At 38.0% G+C, this 27,245-nt stretch overlaps 1 protein-coding gene across 1 annotated transcript in view; it reads right to left on the reverse strand.

The window, feature by feature from the left end:
* The window catches only part of LOC142203618 (dynein axonemal heavy chain 3-like), a 927,911-nt gene that overhangs the window by 735,252 nt on the left and 165,414 nt on the right, over positions 1 to 27,245 (reverse strand). The window contains exons 23-24 of the mRNA XM_075274510.1: positions 25,953 to 26,111; positions 25,622 to 25,850 (exon numbers count right to left, since the gene is read on the reverse strand). Coding sequence (XP_075130611.1) covers positions 25,622 to 25,850; positions 25,953 to 26,111 — 388 coding nt within the window. The remainder of the gene's footprint in view (positions 1 to 25,621; positions 25,851 to 25,952; positions 26,112 to 27,245) is intronic.

Here is a 27,245-nt window from a genome sequence, read left to right on the forward strand (position 1 = left end):
TCTTAAATATATGTCAGGTAGAAGCTGGTGTCGATTTGAGCTATAATTTACGCCAGTTTTAGTCCTGATTCCTGAATGCTTGCCATGATTTTTCGGCCTTCAGGTATGAAATGCATGAGTGTTGTTCCCAATACAGCATTGTGCAAGAGCCTTACTGTATATTCAGAGTCTAAAAGGGGATGAAATCCCATCATGTGAGATCAGGAAAGTCTTTGCAAGCCAAGCTTTCTTGAACTCATGCTACAAGATGTGATCCTGCCCTTGTCACTAAATACACTGCTCCTGTACAGATCTGTACATGGCTGGGTGCACAGAGCCTAAGTAATGAAAATTGTATGGATTTTAAGGATTTTAATGGTTTTTATATAGGATTTTATTTTAATAGATTTTATGTTAGAGAGATGCTAGAGGTTTTTCTAAACATTTTGTACTATGTTGCTGTGTGCCCAACATAATCTGTGTACCTACAAAGATTTTGTCAAGTTAGCGTATTGTCTCCAGCAATAGTAAAATGGCAACATTTTTTATTTTTCTTGTGATAACTCAATTTATTTTTGGTAAGCCTGTGAGAGTCTAAGAGAACACATACATTTGCATTCCGGACTCTTAAACATGCTTCTTTCTTGTCAATCAATCCAATAACAATTGCATTAGAGGTCACATAGCCCCAGCAGAATTCATTAAACGCGACTGAGCGATGCAAGCCCACATTCATTCCAGGTGTCTGTCTCCCATCTTATCCGCATGTAAATGATGACAGAAGCAAGTGACAATATAAGGAGCATGTGTAAATTAGAAAAAAATATATAGGGTGCCAATACTGCCTGCAATGGAAATCTTTACAAAGCCACTGACAGCGAAGTTTTATTGCAGAGCCATGGGAGATCGGCAGCACCTGTCATACACAATTGCTATTTTACAGTTAATGACTTAAGGGCCCTGGGGGATAACACATAAAATTCACTGTTGAAAAACACGACTTTACAACACCTATGTGGGCAAAGAAGAAACATTACATGACAGAGATGGTTTCGCCCGCTATCATTTATTTCATAGAGGCACTTTTATTTATTACACTGAGAACACGCAGTTAGCACACGTCAAAGAGACACCATAAAGCATCACACAGTAATGTCATGACATGGATTTACCATATATAATCTAGAGAATTAAACAACCATTTATGAGGAACAGAACTGCAACATTTACGGAAATGTTAATTTTTTTAACCCATTATGTCAAGTTTAAAAATGGAAGATTTTCAGAGAAATGTGAAATTCCACACCGAAAATCAACTGAAGATAGTTTCAACTCAAGTAGATAGGATTTTGAAACATTCTGAAAATGCCTACCTGCATGCCGTGAAAAAAAGTATGGATTTCAGGACATGGTGAGCAAATTTACCCCTACAGCAGAAGAAATCGATTAGATCTGTTTTCTCAGAAGTATTACATTTTTCACTTGTTGACCACACAATGTTTCTGGAGTTCATTGCCGAGAAGATTGTACATATTTTTTTTCTATACTTAACCATAACATCAAAACACATCCTGAAGGCACCATGAACATAACCAAGTGGATCAAATAATATAAATTCATTGACTATATTGTATGCACAAGCACAGTAGTGCAGCACCTTGGATATTAGCAGTGTGGAGTTGGAGTGTGTGGAGGAATCCAAAAACTGCGCCTTTGGTCACAGTAGCTTTTGGTGCCAAAGCTACTTACAGGTGATGAGGAAGCACAGTGATGAGGGGGTTGCATTTGAGTTATGTTAAGGGATCATGTGAGGCACACTGTGGTATGTCTTCTGCATTCACATCTATCGGGGTATTTGATTAATTTAGTTACAATGACACAGAACATTAAAGAGTAGGCTCTGTCCTGCTCAATGTCATTGAAACACTATGAACCGTAATCCCCCCAGAGATGAGAATGCATAAAAGAATGCACAGATGTCACTCCAGGTGTCTTTTGACAGCATTCTACTAGAAAACTGGGCTCCACATTGGAAGCACACTCATCCATGTGCATAGGGCCCAATGGTTTCACAGTGGAAATTAAGGGACTCTGTTACTTTCGACTGTCCCCTTTGTTAGGACACCCTGATAAAAGGCTAATTACAGGGTCATCTGAAGCAAGGACCCCTAGAAAACAACTGCAAGGCTTGTCTGTGTTACATGCTCAAGAGAGTTGTTCTGTGCAGCCCATTGTACACTCGTAACTTAGGAACCTGAAAAGGGGACACTTCCATTTCTATTCAGAATTATTTTATTAGAAATCTAAGAAGGAGTATTGTAAACCAGTTATTCCTGTTTAAGGCTGGGGCCCAAATGGACAGCGCTTTGGTCATCACGGAAATGCCATGGAAAACAATGCAGCATTTTTAGAGCATCTAGAAAGTGGATGGGATTCTGGCTAATCCCATCCACACATTGCAAAAATAAATCCGCAACTGGAAAAGCTGCATTTTCAAAATGGCCTGCGTTTTTGAAAATTGCAGCATGTGAATTATACCTGTGCAAACGATTGCCTGTTCCATATAGTTATAATAGGGGCAGAAATTTCACAGAGGAAAAAATGCTATGAAAAACGCTGTTGAAAAAAAGATATGTATTTCTGCCAAGTTTTTTTTTTTTTTTTTTTGCTGTGTTTTGCTATGTGGGCAGCAGCCTAAGTGCCAGATCATAGCTTGCCATACTTAAAAGTCCTGATTCGAAAAGATCTCTTCAAGAGTTACAGAGAGACAAAAATCTGGAAATCCATGCTGATGATAAAATTGAAATAATTGATTAAAGGACTCAATCTAACATCTGGCTTTATGAGTCCTTACATGGACAAAAGTAACAAATATTGTGTGATTTTTTTTTTCTGAATATTATTTTTCAACTATATTTCCTCAAAAGGGGTAGTAAGCCGAAACATGCACATGTGCTCACCTACAACTTCCAATCCGTACATTTTAGACTCATTTTGAACTTTTATTTTATTTGTCATGTATCTCAGTCTTTGTGTTTGCCAGAATTTCAGCTAAACACAACTAAAATGCATTTTTCACACAACTTTACACTTTGCTGCAAAATTTTGTTAGGATGCCTACATGTGCAAAATACTGGAAGGCATTGGTACAATGTGCCAGACATCTACCTTAAATAGTATGGGTATGCTGGTAAGAAATTATTTATTTTATTGTATATGTATTTCAGGTTTGAACAAGGTGTTAGGATTGCAGTAAAATGGTTAAATCCAAAACTACTGTTATTCAAACCTCCTGCTATGAGTTATCTGCTAATCTACATATAAAACAATATATCAGGGTAAGCTTCTTAGTATATGACAGTAGCATACTTCCAGACAGTGGCGTAACTAGGAATGGCGTAACTAGGAATGGTGGGGCCCCGTGGCGAACTTTTGACATGGCCCCCCTCCCTGACTGAAGACCTCAACCAACTGACCCCTACCACCGCCGCCTTTCCCCCTCCCCCGCGCGCATTTCTGCGCACACTATAATACCCATTTTGGCCCCAGTACACAGTATTATGTCCCCATACTGGCCCCAGTACACAGTATTATGTCCCCATAGTGGCCCCAGTACACAGTATTATGTCCCCCATAGTGGCCCCAGTACACAGTATTATGTCCCCATACTGACCCCAGTACACAGTATTATGTCCCCATAGTGGCCCCAGTACACAGTATTATGTCTCATAGTGGCCCCAGTGCACAGTATTATGTCCCCATACTGGCCTCAGTACACAGTATTATGTCCCATTGTGGACACACATGAACAATTATTATACTCTGGGGTCTTTTCAGACCTCAGAGTATAATAATAGGAGACCCATAGGGATACAAACATGACAAACTACTTTTACTAACCTATCTCCCAACTCCCCTGCATTCTCCGTTGCTGTCGGCCATCTTCCAGGACGTTATGTGACTGGGGCCCTGCATCGCGGGTCATATGACGTCACGCAAGTAGGCCGAAGGCTTCCCGGAGCCTGGAGAGGTAAGTAACACAGTTGTTTATGTTATCTTACCTCTCCCAGGCCTCCGATCGTTATACTCGGGGGTCCAAAAAGACCCCCGAATATAATAGTGCTTGTGGGGCCCACGCCGTCACTTACCGATCCTGGCCCCTGCCAGGATTGGTAAGTATATATAGGGCCCATCCCCTATTTAAAAAAAAAAAAAGCAGCGGTAGCGGCTCTCACTGGGTGCCTAATGTCCCGGGCCCTGTGGCAGCTGCTACCACTGCTACCATGGTAGTTACGCCACTGCTTCCAGCTCAAAGTAATATCATGTGCATTGCTCCTTTTCTTGAGCAACACAACAACGAGACCTTGGCACACTTTCTTAACAGTTTTTTTTATTGGCTGTTACATTTAGCATAGCTCCAGGTGTTCAACTTGGCTTAGACTCTGTTAAATAATTTATCCTTTTTGTCACAAGACTTGTGCCAAGACTCTGTGGTCTTTAAGTTTATGATCATTGAATCTTCTTGAGTGATGAGCTAGTAACCTGGCCAGGTGCTCCTGGGATAGCCCGACAAAGACTCGGCCCGGTAGAAATCAAATAAGACACAGGCAGGTGTTTTCTACTTTTTTATTCCTGGAACATATTGCATTAAACTGGTCATGTGAGCTGGTTAAGGGCACCCATATGTGTAATGTATTTTGCTGTGCAGCTGAGAATTATTTGGCAAAAACCCTACATGGATTTACATCAGCTTGCCAATGTTTTGCAATGTAGTTTTCAGCTGTATGATAAGTAAGTTTGAAACACATCACTACCGTGTGCTTCACCTGTACTTGGCAACCTCAGGGCATGTTCATTTAACTGATTTTAGGGTTAAGGCCCCATTTAGCGGGGCCACAGTGAAAAAGCTCTGTGGGAAAACCTGTGGTAGAAAAACATTGCGTTTTTTCCCGCAGCGCTTTTCACAGAAAGTCCGCAGAGGTTTCCTCTGTGGACTCTCTACTTCCATTATACCTATAGGGAAACCCACTGTACAACATTGACTATGCCATTTTAAAATTTTCCCTTTTTTATATATAATCATGTATCACGAATTTTATTTATTTATTAAAATCAGATAATAAAATACATCACTTTTTTTCCAATTTGCTTTTTTTTCTTCCATTTCCTATAGCTGATTATGGAAGCTGCCTTCTTGCCTAGGTTTCTCCTCTGCTCTGTTAATAGTGTTAAGTGATAGGCTTTACAGCATAGTTATGGCCATAGGTAGCAATAGTCTGGATCTGACACATTGAGGTCAATGGGAGAGTTTTCTGGGCAGGCATTGTTCACGGAGGGGAGTAGATAAGCTATGATATGATCTATCATCATTAGTGGAAGGACTAATAGGTGTTATGTAGCGCTATCAATATGAGCTTCTATTGTAAAGAAAACCCCCACAGTATTGGTGATTCTCATTCTATTATTATGCTTAGTGGTCCAATTGAAAATTGAAGAATTTAGTATATTTTTAAAAACAGATAGTGAAAATTAAAAAAAGAATATCAAACTCTTTAAAATCATGTTCAGCATAAAAATGTGGTTTAAAAAAATAGGTCATTTTCTGCTAACACTTTCCATTTAAGTATCAAAAAAGAATAGAGAATGGTGTTGTCTCAACCTTAATTTAGATACATACATACACATGCATACATTCTTAATCCTATTTAATCATTAAGTTGCATCCTTCTTCATTGGTCACATAGTTTTGTGCTTGAATCAATGAGAGGTTATGTGGGAAGGCGTCAGGTCACTCCTACAGCCGCTCGATAGTTCTTCCACATCCCAGATGTATGCCTGTGCACTGCTTTGAGTATTGACATCAGATCAGTTGACTACAGACTATTTTTAGTCCTCTTGAAGCCAACTTGTCCTTTTCCTTACAACTGTCATAAAATTAGTCTTTATTATAAGCTAAAAGTAACCCCAGTTAAAGTATAATGAGGCTTGCTGTATATCATTATATAATATAGAGCTATTCAGTTGTGTTCATGTTCATATCAATCTTTTTGTGAACAGAGCCTTGAGTAAATCTACAATGTATTAGTCACAATGGTCGCCATAGATACAACAAGCTGCCTTTACCCAATATGTATGTACTGTGGGATTTGTAATGTTAGTACGACAGTCAAAGGTTAAAATCTTTGCTAAAACCAAATAAACAGTTCTGGCAAAAAGGATACAGTGGACATGTCCAGTATCAAAACTGTGTGAGGGAAAGATGTAGCTCATGGTAACCAATCCAATTCCATCTTCCATTGTATTTAGACACTCACTGGTCAACAAAATCAACAATCTCATTGGTTGACATTATTAACATCTCAAATTTTCCTTTCCACTAGTTTTTTTTTTTTTTTAATGTAGATTGTGAGCCCCACATAGGGCTCACAATGTACATTTTTCCCTATCAGTATGTCTTTGGAATATGGGATGGAAATCCATGTCTTTCCACTAGTTTTTGTATATTTCTCTTCTTGTGTTAGGCCTAATGAGGGGCCTAATGGGGGTCAAACAAGTTCTCTTTTTAGCTCTTCTAATACTAAGCATTACTTGGCTTTAGCAATAAACATTACCTACTAATAGTATTGAATGGAGAATGTATTTAATATCCTTACAGTAAATTTAATTCTTTATTGTACTTTTTTGTCTCCAGGAAAGACCCTTTTAACTCAGAACATTGAATGCATTGCCATAAGAGAAGGAAGAGGGAAGAGCTTTGTGTGTCGGACTTAGTCCCTTTGTCTGCTGGCACAAGGAGTACAAGAAATATTAAAGCTCCAATCACCCAATAATTCAGTTACGCTACAGAAAGTCCCCCATGTTGAAATTGAAAGGTACTTCAGAAAGTTTCAGCTGTAACCTGAGTCAGTTGTCTGGTGTAAGTTATAATAAATTTGCCAGCCAAGGCATCCCCGCCATGTCCTGTCTTTATCTCCACCCTTCTTCTCCCACTTGTTTAAAAAAAAGCCAAACTGGGCACAAAATGAACAACATTTGCAATTTCTGTGCGAACAAAGCAGCAAATGCAACAAAAATTGTCCCTTTTTAAGCCTTGTATGGCAGGAAACTGCTGTATAAGTCATCATAAGAACCTATTGACTCTTGCTAGTCTTAGATGTCTGAAATTAATAAAAAGAAAATTTTATGAATCCGACTAATACTTTAAAAAAATCCATATTAAATACTAGGGCCGATGTGTCCAAGAATGATATCTCTCCATATCTGGTCTAGGAATGACCTAGCTCTTGTCCATAAACCATTATCTATACCAGTCACATTATCTTTAGCGAGTAAAGCAGGTAAATAATGAAGAAAATGAAAGTCAGTAAAGACAATCCAGAGCATAGACTTTATTATCAGGACTGATTCATAAAAAGAAAAGAAATAAGAAGAATCCCAATGCAAACTTTAGTCCATACTTTAAGAAGTATAAAAATGAAATCATTTCATTGCGATTTTTAATTAATTATACTTTTCATTTTATATCAATTGCATTAAAGCCAAAGTCACAGTATAAAGCAAGACAAAGCGCTTGAAAAGGAAGTAGAAGAAACAAAGCAGAAAGCAATGTTTATTTATTATAACCTGTAAATTGAAAGCCAGCACTGCGGGTGACCTGAGGATTATTATTATATGTAAATGTTGTTCGCTGCAGCACATAGTTATGACAAATGGCTTGTTGAGGTTCATTTATATGCAAAAATAAAAAAAAAGCATTTGCATTTTTTTTCTATAGAGGTTAAACTCAATGAAGCCTGTACAGTGTATCTGCAATTGACCAAAGAATACTCTGTGTAGAATATTCTACAGAGAAGATTGCAGCACCCATTGCACTTCAATGTATTGTGGTTTGGTAGGATAAATGAAGGCACAGCCTTAACGGCGTAATTGGAATATTAGTACATAAAATTGCTAAGAAAAATATACTAAGATATTGAGAGCTAAAAATCAAAGCAGGTATCCTGGGTCCATGGCATATAATCTGTTGAAGGCGCTGTATATACTTTAGATGATTATTGGTGAAGATCTTGATTAATGTCGATCAAACATATAATTATGTAGGACAGAGCGCTGGAATCAGTCTCTACAGAGCAGAACGCTATAATCAGTCTCATTCTCCACACTTTACTGTCCATGTGTTTCTGAAATGGATGATCCTCCGTGTGGTGCTTAAGTCTCCTGCAGACATCTCTAAACCTCCAGCGACCATTACTTTCAAATACAATTGGCCTTAAAAGCATTCACTCCACCAAAGTCACATTTTTACAAATTGCCCCATTGCTTGGCAGCGCAATTAGTTAGCACAACTTTGCTAATGAAGGATTTAATCATTCTCACAGGACAGAATTTACAATAATCCGTGACTAATAATCCAAGCGTCCCAAGTCTCTGCAGTGTAATAAACAAGATGTGTGACAGATACATTTACTTCTGCTTGATATGAGAAGGGGAAAAAACATGGTGAATGTAGAATTTAGTGTAAGAGATGTGGATGACTGGAGCTTACAGGCTATTCCTGATAAGGTCAGTGTATAAATGAGGCTTTTTCTGACTGGCTCTGTTCCAAGGACCCAGCTGGCAATCACTCGAGATCAATGATCATAATGTGACAGGTTTCTAGAATGAAATGTACCCAATGGCATAGGTTGAAAGCTGAGGAAAATAATTCTTCATCATTCCTCCCTTTATCATGACAGTCAACAAGGCAGTTTTTCATCATTTTTCCTAATAAATTACTGAATTAACTGTAGCCTGTGATGTCTATTATTATATACTGTAGGATATCCCAGTGACCTGTCCATATGCTGGGAGACATTTACTATATTTACATACATATGTAATAGATTTATAGCCAAATAATGGGAAACACGATATCAAAGTGCCCATATCTTATTTCTTCTCAGTATCATTGGTTAAATAGCATGTTCAATAATGAGAACATCTGTTTACCGTCATATATGGTATATCAAAAATTGCAACAGTTTCACCCATATCTAAATCTATTCTACACATAGTTTTCACAGAAAAAGGTACAGGAAAATTGTACACAGCTTATACAGTGTAGGATTAGGCTGGCAGCTCACACAATCAGGCAGCCAAATGTCAAGTGCCCAGCATTCACACAGTGCCAGGATCCCTAGAGAGTAGACAGAAACTTCTGTCTCCTCTGTTCTTACATGCACAGTGCTAAATAAGTCATGTTGTCTTTATTGGCATCAGTTGTCTCTTGTCCAAACACGTGATCACACGTGATGCTGGTGTAAGGGGCCCAGTTTAGTCCTAAGAGTGACATCTATCACTGTAATGGGATCAATATCTCTAGAAACAGGGGCTGCACAACACCCCAGTCATTGTTGTAATGCAGGCACTAAACTATTCACCAAAAATTGGACATGCATATTAAATATGCATTAATTACAAAATAGATGCAGAATTTACATTAATGTCCCAAAAAAAATAACCAAAAAAATAATATGTAGCTGCTAAACTAAAGTATACTAAAATAGCTGTCTGTTCCAGAAGGCCCAAAGTACCCTAGACCAGAACAAGTTAATAGTCTCAATGGATTTAATTAGAGATGAGTGAGTACTGTTCGGATCAGCCGATCTGAACAGCATGCTCGCATAGAAATGAATGGACGTAGCCGACACGCGGGGGAGTTAAGCGGCCGGCCGCCGTCAAAGCGGAAGTACCAGGTACATCCATTCATTTCTATGGAGCGTGCTGTTCGGATCGGCTGAAGAATATTAGAATAAGACCAACTATAAAAAAAATATTTAACACAGAAATGTTGGCCAAATGAAAATTATGAACAGTTAATGCACTAAATACTTAATCAGGTCTCCTTTTGCATGAATGCCTGCATCAATGCAGCAATGTGGCCTGGAGGGATCAGCCTGTGGTACTGCAGAGGTGTTATAGAAGCCCAGGTTGCTGTGATAACAGCCTTCAGCTGGTCTGCATTGTTGGGGCTGGTGTCTCATCTTCCTCTTGATAATACCCCATAGACTCTCTATGAAGTTAAGGTCAGGCGAGTTTTCTGGCCACTCAAACACAGTGATACTGTGGTTATTAAACCAGGTATTGGTACTTTTGGCAGTGTGGTCAGGTGCCAAGTACCATTGGAAAATGAAAATTCCATCTCCAAAAAGCTTGTTGGGAGAAGGAATCATGAAGTGTTCTAGAATTTCCTGGTAGACGGCTGCACTGACATTGGTCTGATAATATACAGGCATATACAGACATTGTTCTCCAAACCACCACTGACTGTGGAAACTTCACACTAGACCTCATGCAGCTTGGATTGTGTACAGCAGCCTCTCCACTCTTCCTCCAGACTCTGGGACCTTGATTTCCAAATTAAATGTAAAATTTACTTTCACATGAAAACAACACCTTTGACCATGGAGCAACAGTCCAGTTCACTCTCTCCTTGACCCAGGTAAGACACTTCTGGTGTTGTCTATTGATCAGGAGTGGCTTGACACATGGAATGCAACACTTGTAACCCATGTCCTGAATACGTCTGTGTGTGGTGGCTCTTGAAGCACTGACTCCAGCAGCAGTCCACTCCTCGTGAATCTCCCCCAAAGTGTTTGAATGGCCTTTTCTTAACAGTCCTATTAAGGCTGCGGTTATCCCAGTTGCTTGTGCACCTTTTTCTACCACACTTCTTTCTTCCACTCAACTTTCCATTAATATGCTTTGATACAGCACTCTGTGAACAGCCAACTTCTTTAGCAATGACCTTTTGTGGCTTACCCTCCTTGGGAAGTGTGTCAATGACTGCCTCCTGGACATATGTCAAGTCAGCAGTCTTCCCCATGATTGTGCCGCCTACTGAACCAGACTAAGGGATGTTTTTAAATGCTTAGGAAGCCTTTGCAGCTGTTTTGGGTTAATTATTCTAATTTTCTGAGATGATGACTTTTGGGGTTTCCCTGGCAGTAAGCCATAATCATCAACATTAAAAGAAATAAAAACTTGAAAAAATTTGCTCTTTGTAATGACTCAATTTATTATATGTGTTTCACATCTTCAATTGAATTACTAAAAAAAAACGTTTTGATGATATTCTAATTTATTGAGATGCATTTATATATATTTTCTATGTGTCAGGGAAACTTATGGCTCCCAAGGAGGGTGGTACTTTGTCACAGAAACTGATGTAGCTCCAGTAGCTTTGCACTCATCATGGACCCAAAATCAAGGACATACAAGTAAAAGAAAACTGGCAACTAGTAGCCAAACCTTAAGGAGAATTAATTTAACATTGATTATATTATCTTCATAATTTTGGTGTCTTAGAGGTAATCTAGAATTAAAATGTAAGGTAACACCATTATTATAAATCTACAACCAGATAAAACAGTATTTCACCACTTACAATAGATGATAGTCACAGCTCACACCCTCTTCACAAAGCCCTCATCACATATCCAAAAAGCTCTAAAATTTCCTGTATCTGGTTGCTTAGCCTAAAGCAAATCTCTTAATGGCTCAGTGCAATGCTCATTTAAAATGTCTCCCCATAATACTGTACTGCCAATAAAATAAAAATAGTACATATATGCTATCCTACTAATATTATAAATGTCGATCAAGAAGGAAGTATAGGCTACTTCGGCAGGCGCGCACTCCAGACAGGCCCACTGAGACTCACTAAATGGAGCCCCTGCTCCACTGCAGGACCTGAGATGACATCATCACAGGTCTTTCAGCGGGCCTCCGATCTCCGATATCTCAAAACTACAATATGACTATTATATTGTGCCATTACAATGATAATTTGTTTTACCCCTTAGGAGGCATTCACACGGAGTAACACCGGGCATGTATTACAGCCGTACATGCCGGCGTTACGGCAGAATGCCGAACACTTCCCATTCACTTCAATGGGAGCGCTCGTAACAGCGGCATTTACGAGCACTCCCATTGAAGTGAATGGGAAGTGTTCGGCAGTCTGCCGTAGTGCCAGCATGTACGGCTGTAATACACGCCCGGCGTTACTCCGTGTGAATGCCCCCTTACTGTTTTTAATGAAAGCTGGTGCTGTACAGTTGCAGTGACAATGTCTGACACTTTTAAGGAGAATGTGGCATCCATGATTAATGAGGAATAAAGCATGTACTGCAGGACTGGGGTCTCACATGGCATACATACCATACAGCAGGCACTGCAGGACTGGGATCTCACATGGCATACACACCATACAGCAGGCACTGCAGGACTGGGGTCTCACATGGCATACACACCATACAGCAGGCACTGCAGGACTGGGGTCTCACATGGCATACATACCATACAGCAGGTAATGCAGGACTGGGGTCTCACATGGCATATACACCTTACAGCATTCACTGCAGGACTGGGGTCTCACATGGCATACACATACACCATACAGCAGTCACTGCAGGACTGGGTCTCACATGGCATACACACACACGCACACCATACAGCAGGCACTGCAAGACTGGGGTCTCACATGACATACATATCATACAGCAGACAATGCAGGACTGGGGTCTCACATGGCATGCACACCATACAGCAGACAATGCAGGACTGGGGTCTCACATGGCATACATACCATACAGCAGACAATGCAGGACTGGGGTCTCACATGGCATACATACCATACAGCAGACAATGCAGGACTGGGGTCTCACATGGCATACATACCATACAGCAGGCACTGCAGGACTGGGGTCTCACATGGCATACATACCATACAGCAGGCAATGCAGGACTGGGGTCTCACATGGCATACACACCATACAGCAGGCAATGCAGGACTGCGGTCTCACATGGCATACATACCATACAGCAGACAATGCAGGACTGGGGTCTCACATGGAATACATACCATACAGCAGGCACTGCAGGACTGGGGTCTCACATGGCATACACACCATACAGCAGGCAATGCAGGACTGGGGTCTAACATGGCATACATACCATACAGCAAGCAATGCAGGACTGGGGTCTCACTCGGCATACATACCATACAGAAGTCACTGCAGGACTGGGGTCTCACATGGCATACAGACCATACAGCAGACAATGCAGGACTGGGGTCTCATATAGCATACACACAACAGATTAGCTGTTGGTGGAATCATCAATGGCTAACCTGTTGTGTTGTATAGTTCCAGAAAATTAGATTAAACAGTTTATGATGCAGGTTTACCCTGTGTATTTCAAGTTTTGTAATGTAAAGGATAAAAGCAGCTGGAAGCCAGGGGTTCCTGCAGGTATCTTGCCATAACAGCCACCATATTTTAGGAACACACGCTGTTGTATTTCCATGGGGGAAACTTGGCAGCATGTCCACCTTGTGTAACGCTATCCTTAAGGTAGCTTTTATTTATGAGGAAGCTGAAAGTGACATTTATGAGGAAGCTGAAAGTGAATGTGACAACATCAACATTGCAACCAATGTAATCAGCGCTTACATTATTTGCAATGTTGCAGGGATGTACAGCAGCTGCTGTGGCCAAAGCCACCATGTAGCACTCGCTTAAATCATGGGTTGCAAGCCTGTCTCTACACTGTATGAAATACTGAAGTGGGAAGACCAAATATGTTATCATAAACCTTGCTTTACATCAGATGCTTTATCATATAAATAAATTAAGTAGGAGTCTTTAAGAGCCATTAAAAGAACAAAAGCCTGAAAACAATAAACACTGGGTCGAGTTTACTAATCTTGACTAATATGTATACAGTTATAAACTATGACCAGATTAAATTAGCCTGAGGCCTCACATTGCAGAAACACAGCTTTCTTGTTGCGGATTTTGCTGTGTTTTTTTGAGCCAATGCCAGAAGTGGATTAACCAGAAGGTAAAAGTATAAGAGCTGCCTATATATTTCCCATTCCTTTTGTAGCAATTCTTGGCTTTGGCTCAAAAAAACGCAGCATTTCTGCAACATGGGGCCTCAGCCTCAGTTGACTTAATTTGCCGCCAAATATGTACCAAAAATACTTTTGTGAACATTGCCGCTTTCTTTATCCTTTCTTACTCATTATTGACTGAGGCTCAAAACGTGTCTAAAACATATAATAAATGTGGGATAAAGCAAGCATGCCACTTTTTAGTGCAAAATATTTCAGAATTCTTCACCATCTTTTTTAAAGACAGAATCTGATTTTAAATAAAGAAATTACTATGTAAGGTTGAAGCTCAATTATGTGAAAACACAACGTTTTGGCCACAGTGGAAATGCAGCGGCACAAAATGCTGCGTTATGGCTAATTCCATCCACTCATTGCCGGGAAAAAAATCTGCAGCAGAAAAACTGCATTTTCAAAAAATGACTGTGTTTATGAAAATTATAGCATGTCAATTATACCTACGGAAATTTCCATTTATTTTCCATATGGATATAATAGGGGTAAACAACTCAGCAAAGGAAATACTATAAAAATACAATGGAAAACACGTTTCTGCTCTGTTTTTTTCATTTTTGCGTTTCATTGCATTGTTTCAAAAACTTGTTGTTTCGTCATAAACTGTGGCACTCAAGTCTAGCAGGCTTTGTATGGTATTACAAATATAGACCATGGGCAAGACTGGAATTTTGTCTGGAAATAATCTGTAGACCAGCCTCTTTTAAACATGTAAAGTAAACATCCTGACCAGGATATTAGAAGTTTTATACCTAAAATCTAAAATACTCTGAATACATTATTTCTGATATACCTGTATAATAGAAGTGGTAGATAGACATAGCATGATATTACTGTGCCTATACATGGAAACTGGCATAGTAATTGATGGGTGCCATTAATGATTTTTTGTCTGTGTTTATGACCAGACCCTCCAATCTACACAGTATTGTTCTCCATCTCCCTGTCATTCACAATATACATGAGGATAAAAAATAAATGAACCCATTCAACAACAGGTTCTGTCTGCAAATGAGATGTTTAATATGTGATTTAGTCATTATGGGATGGAGAAAGGTATGAAGTCCTAGGGATGCTCTGAATGCGTAATAACTCTATGGCACTTGCTATTGCAGGCAGCTTGTTTGTGAGTTGCTACGTAATTGAAAATGGTATCATTATGAATCAGTTACCTCGGGCCTCACAAAATGGGTGGAAAATGATCCAGACTTAACATCTGAACTCATTATATCTACATTAACTAAATCATTGAAATTCATCCCTTCGGTATCATACTAGGAGATGTTCATAAAAATAGCTGACGGAGAGTATATTACCGTACAATATGGTTTGATGATGGAAGTGAATTACAACCTGGGCGGCCTTAAGTGTGGGGACAGGAGAGCAGATTATTGCCATAGTTTTTGTGGCTGCCCACAGATACAAACTTTCTGCAGAAAGGTTCATGTGAACGTATCGAATACAATGCACACCTGCATGGGCCCTCTTTGGTCACCTGATGCTCTGGGATTCATTTGTCCCTGTTAGTCATGGATACTTATTGTATTGTATTTCATCAGTGGCCCATAAAACCCTGAGAAACATGGCCAGCACCTAAAGTCCCCACATGTCATATATTTCTAGAAAAGGCTGTATATCTACTCCATATAGATTGGATGGATGTCTCTCTACAAAAGAGGATCAGCGTTAAAAAGTTCTATGACACATGGACCCCAGTTATTTGACTGTTACCCTCTCACGTCACAAAAACAATAAGAGACTATTTCCAGTTTACCTCCTGGTACTTGGATCAGGGCTTTTCAGGAACTGATCCTCCTTGGCCATAATCTACATTCGATTATGGGAACTTTTCACTTTGACCTGGGTAAGCTGTTTTGGTCCATTAGTGTGAGAAGATGATGCCCCATGTCTTCTCATCCAGAATTCCTCTCTCTTTTAGTCTTCTTCCTTTCCACCCAATCGCCCCCTCTTTCTACTGTTTTCCTTTTTCCAGATAATAGTCAGAAATTAAAGAATGACCTAAGGGCAAGATATCTTAAGATGACTCTCCAGATTTTGTCCTACCGATAATGATAAATGTGGGATTTGCTTCACATATTTAAGATCATCTGGAGAGTTATGAGAAACATAATCTTCCCCTTGTCCACTTCCCTCCTCATGTTCATGTTGGTTACTGGTGGTATCATATTTACAAAATACCTGACCACCATTCTTTGCAGGTTTACTTTTTTAGAGAGTTGGTGCTTATGTATGCAGGATTTAGCAGAAGACGGTCAGCCAGGACAACATTCTTTTGTCTACCATGTAGAGTGTCAGACTGATAGACCCACCAAAAAGCCAGTAAATACTCAATTGGGCCTATAAATAAAGATGGCGGCTGATAAAAGGTTGAACACTGATGCAATTAATTGCTGATCATCAAAACCAGAGCTTTTTTCACTCATTGTACCACCACAACACTGGTCTGGGGTCTAATTAACTTATGGGTTTAGTTTAAGGTCTGAGATAAATTTGGGGGCACTCATTTGTGGATTTGGGAGCCTAAATGGCCACTATGGGAAAGCATTTTAGGTGCATTTCTTCATTTTCTGTAGCTGCATCCTAAAGCACTATTGCTATGGTTTAATAATTTAGTATTTGGAGACATTGAGCAGCACTGTAGATGCAGCAGTGAGGACACCTGGTGTAGCAGCAGCACAGTATTGGTGCAACTGTATGAGAGACTTGTGTTAATATGGAATTGGCAACAGAAGGGAGGGCCAAAGATGTCTGGGAAACAAACTCTTCAACCTTCAGGAGAAATTGTCATGGCAGTCTCGACTGGATGGAGAATGGAAAGAAAGTGAATGACTTCAAACAAAGAAGACGTCACTTGTGATTCACCTGATTTATTGGTTGTACATTGTGCCTGCATTTGACTAGTTCTGTATTCTTCTGTATAGACAGCAGTGTAGTTATACACACTATACTTGTGTAAACTATTATCTGGCCATTATATGGTCACTGTGGTATATCATAGATTTATATTTTTGCCATTATGTAACATATATTTTTAAGTATAATTTAGGACCATTAGATTTGTACTTATGCATTTGTATCTTTGGAAGTGTTTATGCATGTTTATGGGTGGTCACATGTTGTTAATTACACATGTTTTACTCATTATGGGGTTAATTAGTAAGGGCATTTTTGTGTATGTGGACTAGCCTTTGTCAATGCCATGATGAAGGGGCTAACGCCCTGAAATGTGTAGGCAACCGCTACACCATGTAGGTCAGCCTTTTTGTGGAGTTATGTTGTCAGTCTTTTTTTCACTTCCTACACTGGTTATCTTGTGATTTTATGGACACTTTTCCAATAATTAGAAGTTAAGTTTTATACAATTCGAGACCGCAGTGTTGCATTTTATGTATAGATTTGTACTAGCGCTATGACAAAGGCTGGTCTTACACGACCATATTGAATGTACGATCCGCAAGTTGCTGATCAGCAACACCAGTTGCTGATCGGCAACATAGACTCCGCAGACGTCCGTGTCCTGCGGCGCACTCGTCCATAGAGTTCTATGGGCGAGTCCGTGCAGTGCCGCAATTTACAGCCATTACGGACATGTTCTATAAATTGCAGACCACGGCTGCAGCCTGGCCGCACCATGGATAAAATATCCGGTGGTGTAAGAGGCCGCATTGAATATACATATATATATATATATATATATATATATATATATATATGTAAGTGAAAAGGTGAAAGTAAGTAAGTAAGTAAGTAAGTGAAAGGTGAAATCTAATTGGATTACATGTATAACACAGGATTCTTTTTAATATTTTTTGTATGATGCCCACTTATTGTCAAGGTGGTTTGTGCAATTAAATCAGTTGAACATGGTTACTTAAAGGGATTGTTTAGAAACCCAGTTTTTAAATTCTCTATTGGTCCATTCTGAGCTGTTCTTTATGCAAAACTAGCATTGATTAGCTAGAGTAGACAAAAACTGCTAAATCTATCTTTATTCCTCCTGTATCAATACAGTCTCACAAAAAAAAACATAAATTGCCATAGTTGCTCATAATAACTACTTTATGGCCATGTTTCACATTTACAGTGTATTTTTAGAAATGAGGTCTCTGAGCTAGTAATTGCTCTCATGTATCAAAACTATTTTCCAGTGGGACCTCTCCTGTTATGCCTTTGTTTAATCTAATTCTCCTGTAATATTCATGATCCTTATTTTTTCCCTCTGAGAACAAATTCACACATGGCAGAATTGTTGCAGAATTTTCTTTGACTGTAAAGTAATTTTTCTAAAGCAATTTCTTTGATTATATAGTAAAAATCAGTTAATGAATGAATGTACCAGAAGGTATTTGTTGTTTTAATTATGCAAACCAAATGAATCTATAAATGTATTAATCTAGTATCTGTTTGTATAAGTGTAAATATCTGTATGTTCTATTACGTAGGACATTTCAAATTTTTCCATAAAGAATAATATTTGCGCTAAATCAAACTGCTTGAAAATGAATCAGATTTCAGCTTTCATTTCTCAATGTGTTTTAGAAAAATTGTAAGCTGCATTGACATTGGTTGCTTTGGGCAATGTGTTTCATTTTTCTGGTAGACAGAAAACTTGTAATTTACCATGAAATACCAATAGCTTTCTTTGCCTGCAGTCTTTTCAATGACCTAGTATACATACGTCAGAGGGAAAACAATGAAGAAGATGTACTAAGACTTCTGGAATAAAAATATGTCATTGCACATGGCAACCAATCAGATTCTACTATATTTTTTCCTAAAGTTGATTTTATTCTATACGTAACTTCTGCACTATTAATAAAGTTAATATAGAAAAATAACACTAGTAAGTCATAAAAGTATTGGAGTGCTGTTAAGTTTACTAATATGCAGCCTATTCTGATCCTTCTTCTTCTTCACATCAATGGGTGGTGGTTAGAGATGAGCAAACACTATTCGAAACAGCCATTTTGAATAGCACGCTCCCATAGAAATGAATGGATGTAGCCGGCACGCGGGGGGTTAAGCGACCGGCCACCGGCCAAGTCTGCATGCCGGCTGCTTCCATTCATTTCTATGGGAGCGTGCTATTCGGAACGACTGTTCCGAATAGTGTTCGCTCATCTCTAGTGGTGGTGGGGAAAAGTTATGTATTATATGTAGAATAGCACATTCTATCCATTTGCCAATAAGACTTGGGATGGGCCTGTATACTTGTATTAGTATGTGGCTTGTGATTTCTGTCTCTAGGACACTATTTTATTAAAATGAAGGACATCTTTCATTTTCATTGGATTATGTCCAGCAAATAAATTTACGGTATTATAACTTCTTCTGATATCAACAGGCACCATCATTTCCATAGGTTTGTGACCTTATTTTCTGCTGAAAATAGGGTAAATCAAATCTTTTGTGACAAAGTCTTACTGAGGTATTGTGTCAGCTTGCAGTTGAATGTTTTATTTGTCTAAAGAAACTGAACAACAGAAGTAATACATTGTGTCAAAGGTAATGCACACCATTTACAAGATTTCTAATTTCATGGTGCATGACAACACTTATACTGCAACACAATATGGGTTAAAATGCAGAACTGACAAAAATGTCAGTCAGAGGCCCTGGGAAAATAAGAAATTATTCAAACGCTACTTTTGTAACCTCATACAATCATGTTTCTTTTCAGCCCATGCATTTGTGTAGTGGAACAAATCCAAAGCGCACATTGAGTGCCAAGGTTCAAATATCAGCACAGAAAAGGCACCTTTGTGAACTCATGGATAACAGATGGCATGAGACTGGCATTTTCTTGTCCTGAAGGGTTTCTCTGATTGCAGATACTCTTCTGTCTAAATGAACATATAGTTCTGCTTTGACACCATTACAGAATCTAAAGTTTGCAACAAGACATGTTTTGTTAACTTAGTAAAAACACAACTGACTTTGTTTAAGAGACCTAAATATGGTACATTTCGGAAAAACGGAATATACTGAATGTTGATCAACATATTGAAATGAACCCTGTGATAAGCTGTGGTAGTGTTTCTGTGGAAAGACCATTGTAAAGTGATATTACGCAAGCATTTTCTAGATTAAAATATTTATTTTCTGTATCTAACCTTTGACACGTATGATTGGTTCAAAGATCCAACCAATCGGTATGGACATTTCACTAGTAATACACCTGTATTACTGAAGTACATGTAGTTTTTGACTAACTAGTATGGTACTACATGTGCTGTACATTAGTTACCTGTGCTAAGATCAACTGCTCCTTTGGACACCAGGTTAGAGTCACTCCATTTTATGTGTGTATTGTACAGGTCCCAGAAGAAGTTCCTTTCCTCTACATAGAAAGTCATTTACATATTTCAGCAGCTCTTTCTGAATGTTGTATGGTATGTAAGGATTGACTCTTTGTATATTAGTCACCTCATTATTTTACTTATTACTTATTTTTTCTTATATAAGAATAATATTTGGGCGCTTCAGACCAGTTACAAATTTTTTTCATAGAATTATGAGCCTCAAGTTACAATACACAACTTACAATGTTACTTATAAAGTTACAATGGTCGTCCTGAAAACACCTTCCAGGTGTTATTGCCATCATAAACTGGTACCAGTGTCTGTAGAATCAAATGATGACCTTTATAGTATGCCTTCAATAATCTTTCTGTTGCTGACCAAAAGTCCTCCTAAAAACTCCTTTTGAATGGAGCACCAGTGAATTTCCATGATCGTTGCTCCATTTATTTCTTAGCGGCTGTAGACAAGGTTGGAGATTAGAGTCACAACAGCCCCATAACCTCAGTGAATGGAGTGCCACTCATGCAAGCAACCCCGTGGCAGGTTCCCTTTAGATTTAGTACCCTAATCTTGATGTCCTCAATCACAAATATTAATATTATAAGTGTATGAGACCTGATCATGAAGTCCAATCATAACAGATGCTGTTAGTGACAATTCAATGCTACGTAAAGCAATAAATAAGAACTGCACAAGTAATATTTAAGAAAGTTTGTCACAAAAGACAAGGTAGTATCTAGTGTTTAGAGAACTTTTCTGCTGATGTGGAGTCTGGAGCAATAAGCTACATTGATTTTGTAGGTCATATGCAAATGTTATTAGGCAATGTAAACCTGAAGATCAGTGCCAAAGCTATGGTATTTACGATCCAGGAAAGTACTCAATGCTTATTGTTGTGAACACATAGACTAAATAACAGTATATAATGCCAGATATGCTGTTTCTAAGGCCAACAAGATAATGTTGTATATGACAAGAAGTAGGGACTCATGAGACCTGGATATAATATTACCACTTCACAACCTCATCTAGAGAATGCATTTAGTTCTGGGCATCAGTTCTTAGGATGGATGCCCTGGAGTAAGGAACGGTACAATCTGATATGAGGCATGGAGGGCCTTATGAGGAAAGATTATTATAATTAAATTTACCTAGTTTTTATAAGAGGCAACAAAGGCAAGGTTATTACTTTCCTTACCATAAGAACTGTGAATATGTGAAATATTCACCTCAGGAGCTGGTCACAATAAGAACAACCAACAGCTTCAAGAAAGCTTAGATGCCTTCTAACAGCAAAATAACATTGCTGCTGATATAACTATGTAGAATTCTTGTTTCCCATGCCCATACACTTCAACCATATCCTTTCTCTTGGCAATGCTTTCACCATACTACTGTATAAGTAAAAATCTGTATGTACAATGAGTACAGTAAGGCATACCTCTACTGCCCATGAAATAAATCCTGGTTATTTGTGGGGATTTTTCTTCTCATAAAGCTAATTCTAGTATATAATATGTATAAATACTTTTATACATTGTAGAATTCATGACCGATAGAAATTCATCATCCAAGATCTCTGAAAAAAAATTCCAGGACTTAGCAAGGCCACATCGATGTTCAAACCCGTACATGAAATTGTATGCATTCTACTGAAAAGTTGTACATTTTGTTAAGGATTTGTATACTTGGGCATTGCATTTCTGCCCCATCACCACCACTAATAAAGTCACAACTGTTCCATTCACTTTTATCTTTTCATTTTGATAGTAGTAAAAAATGTGGTTATTTTATTCGTAACTCAATATGTTTTGCTTAATAAATATGTAGAACTAGGAGTAAGAAATAATATCAGGTTTAAAGAGAAAAATAACACAGGTCAAAGTAAAATAACACAAACCAGCTTGGGAAATATCCTTGAACACATTTTAAACTTGCCCTTTACAAAGCCTAGCTGCTGCAGTGTGTGTTTACTGTGAACCGACCGGAAGTAAAAGTAATAATCCAAACGTGATATAAGAGTTTCATCCAAATTAAAGGTTATGGATGATACCTAAATAAAGGTTGCAAAAGCAGATGAGCAATAGTATGATAAAAGCTACTGTATGTCTTATAGAGTAAAAAGCACAAAATATTGATTTTGTTTTTCACTCGTAGTTTAGTAAATAGTTTATTCTCTCTCTCTTCCCAATGAATTTCATTAATAAGGTTTTTTTTTTGTTTTCTTTTTTGCATGATCACATTTTTATAGGAATATACATTTTTTTCTATGGGAATATACATTTTCAAAGACTGGAGCATTTTAGCTTGTAAATAATTTAGGCATAAATAATAATATAGTACATTCCCATATGAATAGTAATGCTACATCCTGCACATTTCATTAAGCAATGATGGACTAGCCAGAAAAAAAATGCCTGGTAGGCAAAAAAAACCAAAAGAATCTTTAAATAAGTAAATGGATTTCCCTATACTTAAAGGCAAGGAAAGGTTGAGGGGTTGACTGCGTGGGCAGTTGCTCATGGCACTACAAGTGTAATACCTTTCATTTTATGCAGACAAAGATGTGACAAACGAATGATTGCTCATTTTCGACAGGTCTCATGACAAACTGCAGACACTAAGATGGTCACATCTTCAAACTTCAAGTTTGGGCATTGTCAGAGCTTGACTTACATATAAGAACACAGATAGTGAGCCAGAACAGAGATTTTCTCCTTACCTTAACTTAGATTTGGTTAAGGACTAAGTTCTCATGAAACCAGTTGCATACCATATCATGACAGGCTAGTAAAACCCTTGACAGACTGCAAACTGCAACACTGGGTAGCCACACATTTACACATATAGGATAGGCTTCTTGTGAAAGAATGTTGCAAATCCATATTTTTTTGAAAAGTTGGTCTTTTCGTAGGTCACATCTGGACATGTCCAGTCGAAAGACAATGTAAGGAAGCATACATCTGTTTGTTTCTAAGAAGAGGTTATTTAACAGAAGCCACCAAGAAGAAGTAATGAAATATAAACTAAGTTCAGAGATGTTACAGAGACACAAAGAAAGGAAAGCAGAGACAAGCTAGTAGGACCTATAGATTTTATTTTATAAATTATTCATACAGAATTTTTAAAATCAAAAAATATTCAATAGCAAAAATATTGATACTTTAAGTGCTTGTACCTAAAATTCTGTTCAGTTGTATGTTAATTTATTGTAATATATTTAGAATTCAGCATGTACCAAATTTCTCCATACCACAAAAAACTTTTGTCCAACACATCTGCAAACACATGCGGGAACTTCTCATTGTCAGAAAAGGCCTACTATGAATCTAGGAAAGACCCTAACATGCCTAGAAGTGCAAGTAATGAAGGAGGCCACCAGAGTTAACCACTTGGAATGACATACAACAATCAGTAGTCCAACGCCTCTGTTGCACAGTCCTCAACACATCTGCTATAACAACATAAATATGCTGCCTGTAAAAATATCACATTTTATGCTATGTATATCTTGTTTTGCCTACTATTTCATGCTCAAACTTTCATGGTATAAAAAAGATAAATTTGAGCATTGAATGCTGGCTTGTTTTCGGAACTCTTTTTGTAACACTGTCTATTAGATCCATAGCCATTGCATTTTCCATGCTCATGGCCCCCATTTTAGATGATGACTTTTCACAATGTATTTCATGGCTTCCATCCCTACATGAGACATTATTACTATCACATAGGAATAAAAAGCCATAAAACACCACAGTGAATTTATCTCGATCGGATGCAATACTTATTTTCTTCACATGATTTCACATCTATTTCAAAACTAACCAATAATTTCATGCTACATTACGGAACATTTTAAACTATATTTCAGTGACAAGATGCACACTGAAAGTGTTACATCAAAAATTAACAAAGCTGCAACTGTCAAAGGAATTTTTGTGAAGACACAAACGGTACAATAAAACGGCTTAATCCACTAAATGTAACACAACACTGGGGACAGCTAAACTGACAAGACAACAGCTAACATGCACCAAGAAATGTGGCAGATCTTGGAAGAAACCAAGGGTTTTATTAAAGCCAACAAACACCAGCTCAAATAACACATACAACTTCACAAGACATCTGGATCAATCTGCTCAAACAATAATAGAGACCCCTTTCAACACAGATCTAGAACAAATAAACTTGTCTCTCTCTATCTGTTATGAGACATGCATTCTTTGTATGTGAGACCCAAGCAGACAATTTGATAACAGTTACACTTTATAACACAAACTACACAGCATCCAACATTATGATATTGGGTCAATAAAACATGCTTAGTGTATCTTTCATTCTACACAGAACAACAGACCACTGGCATCATTGCACAAAAAGATGGAGAAAACTGATGGTCTGGCTGTATACATTAAGTACTGTACATGCAGAAATAGAACACTAGCTATTGATTTACTTACACAGCTAGTATTCTGAAATACTGACTATAGTGTATTACATACTTACAGTAACATAGATAAAGACTCTACAACCAATTACCTCTTTTACTATCCTTACTTACCTGCTAAGTCCTGGTTCACCACATTGTGAAAAGTTTGAGTTGCATGAAGAAGACAAGCAAGTGGTAAATGAAGATTATATAATGAAATTCATTTGTCCAGAATTCAAGTACTATACATTGTGTAAAGTTTTATGTATCCTCTTTAGTTTTGAGTTATAGGCTAAACAATATTGTTTTATAGAGGTCGCTTTCAAATAGAAATGTGTTTTATAGCTCTTGGCTCTGTGTATTCTTTCTGCATGTGTTCCAAATAGAAGGCGTGGAACAAGCTGCCTTACAGATACCTAAAGTGGCAGGTTATCGCCATTTACAGTAAAAGGGCTGGGCATTAAAATTCAACATTCCCAATCCTTCTATCCAGTGGCAACATTTCTCAAGAGAGATCTAGGAAGCCTCCATCCACATTAGAAAGTTGGCATTGGGTAGTCCTGTTAAAATCTGTAGATTTGGATGATTTTGTTGTAATGTGTATGGGGACCTTTAGATTATGTTGAACATGTTGAGGTGACCTGACATGCAAGATATCGATATGATTAAATAGTTAAATTAAATTGTAGAAAAAATATTTGCCTAGTATTTGCCTAATTTAGCCTTTGCTTATTTGAAGATTATTGAAATTAAATTGATATTTAAATTGATATTAAAACTATGAATATTACAAAATATGTATGACATGACATTTCTTACATGTATGTTGGTGGGAACACAATTTAGTACATGATTTAATCATTGGTATCCTTCGGTAATTGTACTCTATGGTTAAATTATAACTAAATGAATCCTAAGCAAAGACTAAGCATATTCACCTCGTGAAGCCATTTCTCAACTAGGCCCTTGGCATTAGATGGAATTATTCTCAGCACCAGCTCAACTTTCTCATTTTCTGATGACTCCATGTGAGTAATTTCTTTCTTCATATCAAATGTAAGTTTCGCAATGCCTTCAAAGCACTTCTTAAGGTGCGGCTGAACTCTAAGTGGATCCTTTGTCTCAGACAGGATTTCTAGTAGTTCATCATTGGACAGGAAGAAAAATCTGGTAGGGTGTTAGAGGACAGAAAAAATAGTAACCTGAGTGACATCCGAACAAACATTTCATACAAACATACACAGCTGACAGAGAAAATGGACTGTTTACCTTGGAAAGAATAGCCTTTTCTTCTCCAAATAATCATTCAGGCCTTTCTGAATGTCATCCAACAGCAATTCTGCTTCCTTCAACTTATCCAGCATCTGGGGCTGTGAGATAACCCTCATGGCGTTGGCCTCCTTCACAGACTCCCTCATTATTAGCCTCCTGGTGAGCAAGATAGAATATAGTGAATGTAATAACCATACTTCACACAACAGGCTCTCTCTCTTTCAAATTGAAAATCCCCTTATTACGAAACAAGGGGTGATCTTTTCTTTCTCCATACCTTTAAATACGACTGCAACATTCATAGCTTTTTACAAAACCGCAGCTGCTTTTTAAGCTTTAGCTAAATAGAAAGTGCTGGCCAGTAATTCTACTGAGGTTGAATGCATTATTCTTGAATACACTTTGGTGAGGGGCTTTTCATTTTTAACTATATTGGACAAGGAAAGTCCTTCGTCCATCTAATTATGACTGAGCTTTGTTCAGTGCCATTAACCCACAATGCTGGATTGATCCTATTCTATTATTTGCTCTAACCAGTTCAATAAATCAACACTGCTTATTTTTTTCCCTGGGAAATGAGAGAGCTCATTAGGGGGACTGTGTGGGTATTAATGATGTCGACGGAAACAAAATAAGACAAATGTAAAGTCAACAACAAATACAGGCAACAAATGAGATCTATTGTTCTTCCAAGTGATGTCTAGAGCATTACTACATGGAGATCAGACAAAAACATGATATAGGACACATTTTATGCCATACACCATTTATACAGATAGTAAATAAAGTATGACTAATAGATACAAGGAAAGTGTATTCAGAAACATTTACAAAGTAAAAAAAAAATAAATAAATAAAAAGTTGTATTTTTAGATTTTACACTTGCCCCGCCAACAAATTTATGCAGCCACTTGATAAAATGTTTTTAAAAACTGCCTAGAATAGTTTAAAATAATAAAAGTAGTATTTTCATTACAAATCCACTGCTATTCCTATTCCGCTGCTTCCCAGTCCCCATTGATCTGTGTGCCCTGACCTCCACTGATGATATTCCGACATGTGATTGCTTCACAGTGCTGTTAACAAGTCACGACTAAGGTCAGTGGTTTAGTGGTTGGCTGAAGCATTCACTTATTCATATATCGTGACATCATTGTAGAAGTATAGGATAAAAAGACTGATGAGAGCAGTGGAGAGCACTGGAGAGTAGTGGAGAGCATTGGGATGAGAACACCAGGAGATTGGTAAAGTGAATATTACTTTTTTTGTTATTTTATAACATTATAAACT

This window comes from Leptodactylus fuscus, chromosome 5 (assembly GCF_031893055.1).
Source record: "Leptodactylus fuscus isolate aLepFus1 chromosome 5, aLepFus1.hap2, whole genome shotgun sequence".
Lineage (NCBI taxonomy): Eukaryota > Metazoa > Chordata > Amphibia > Anura > Leptodactylidae > Leptodactylus > Leptodactylus fuscus.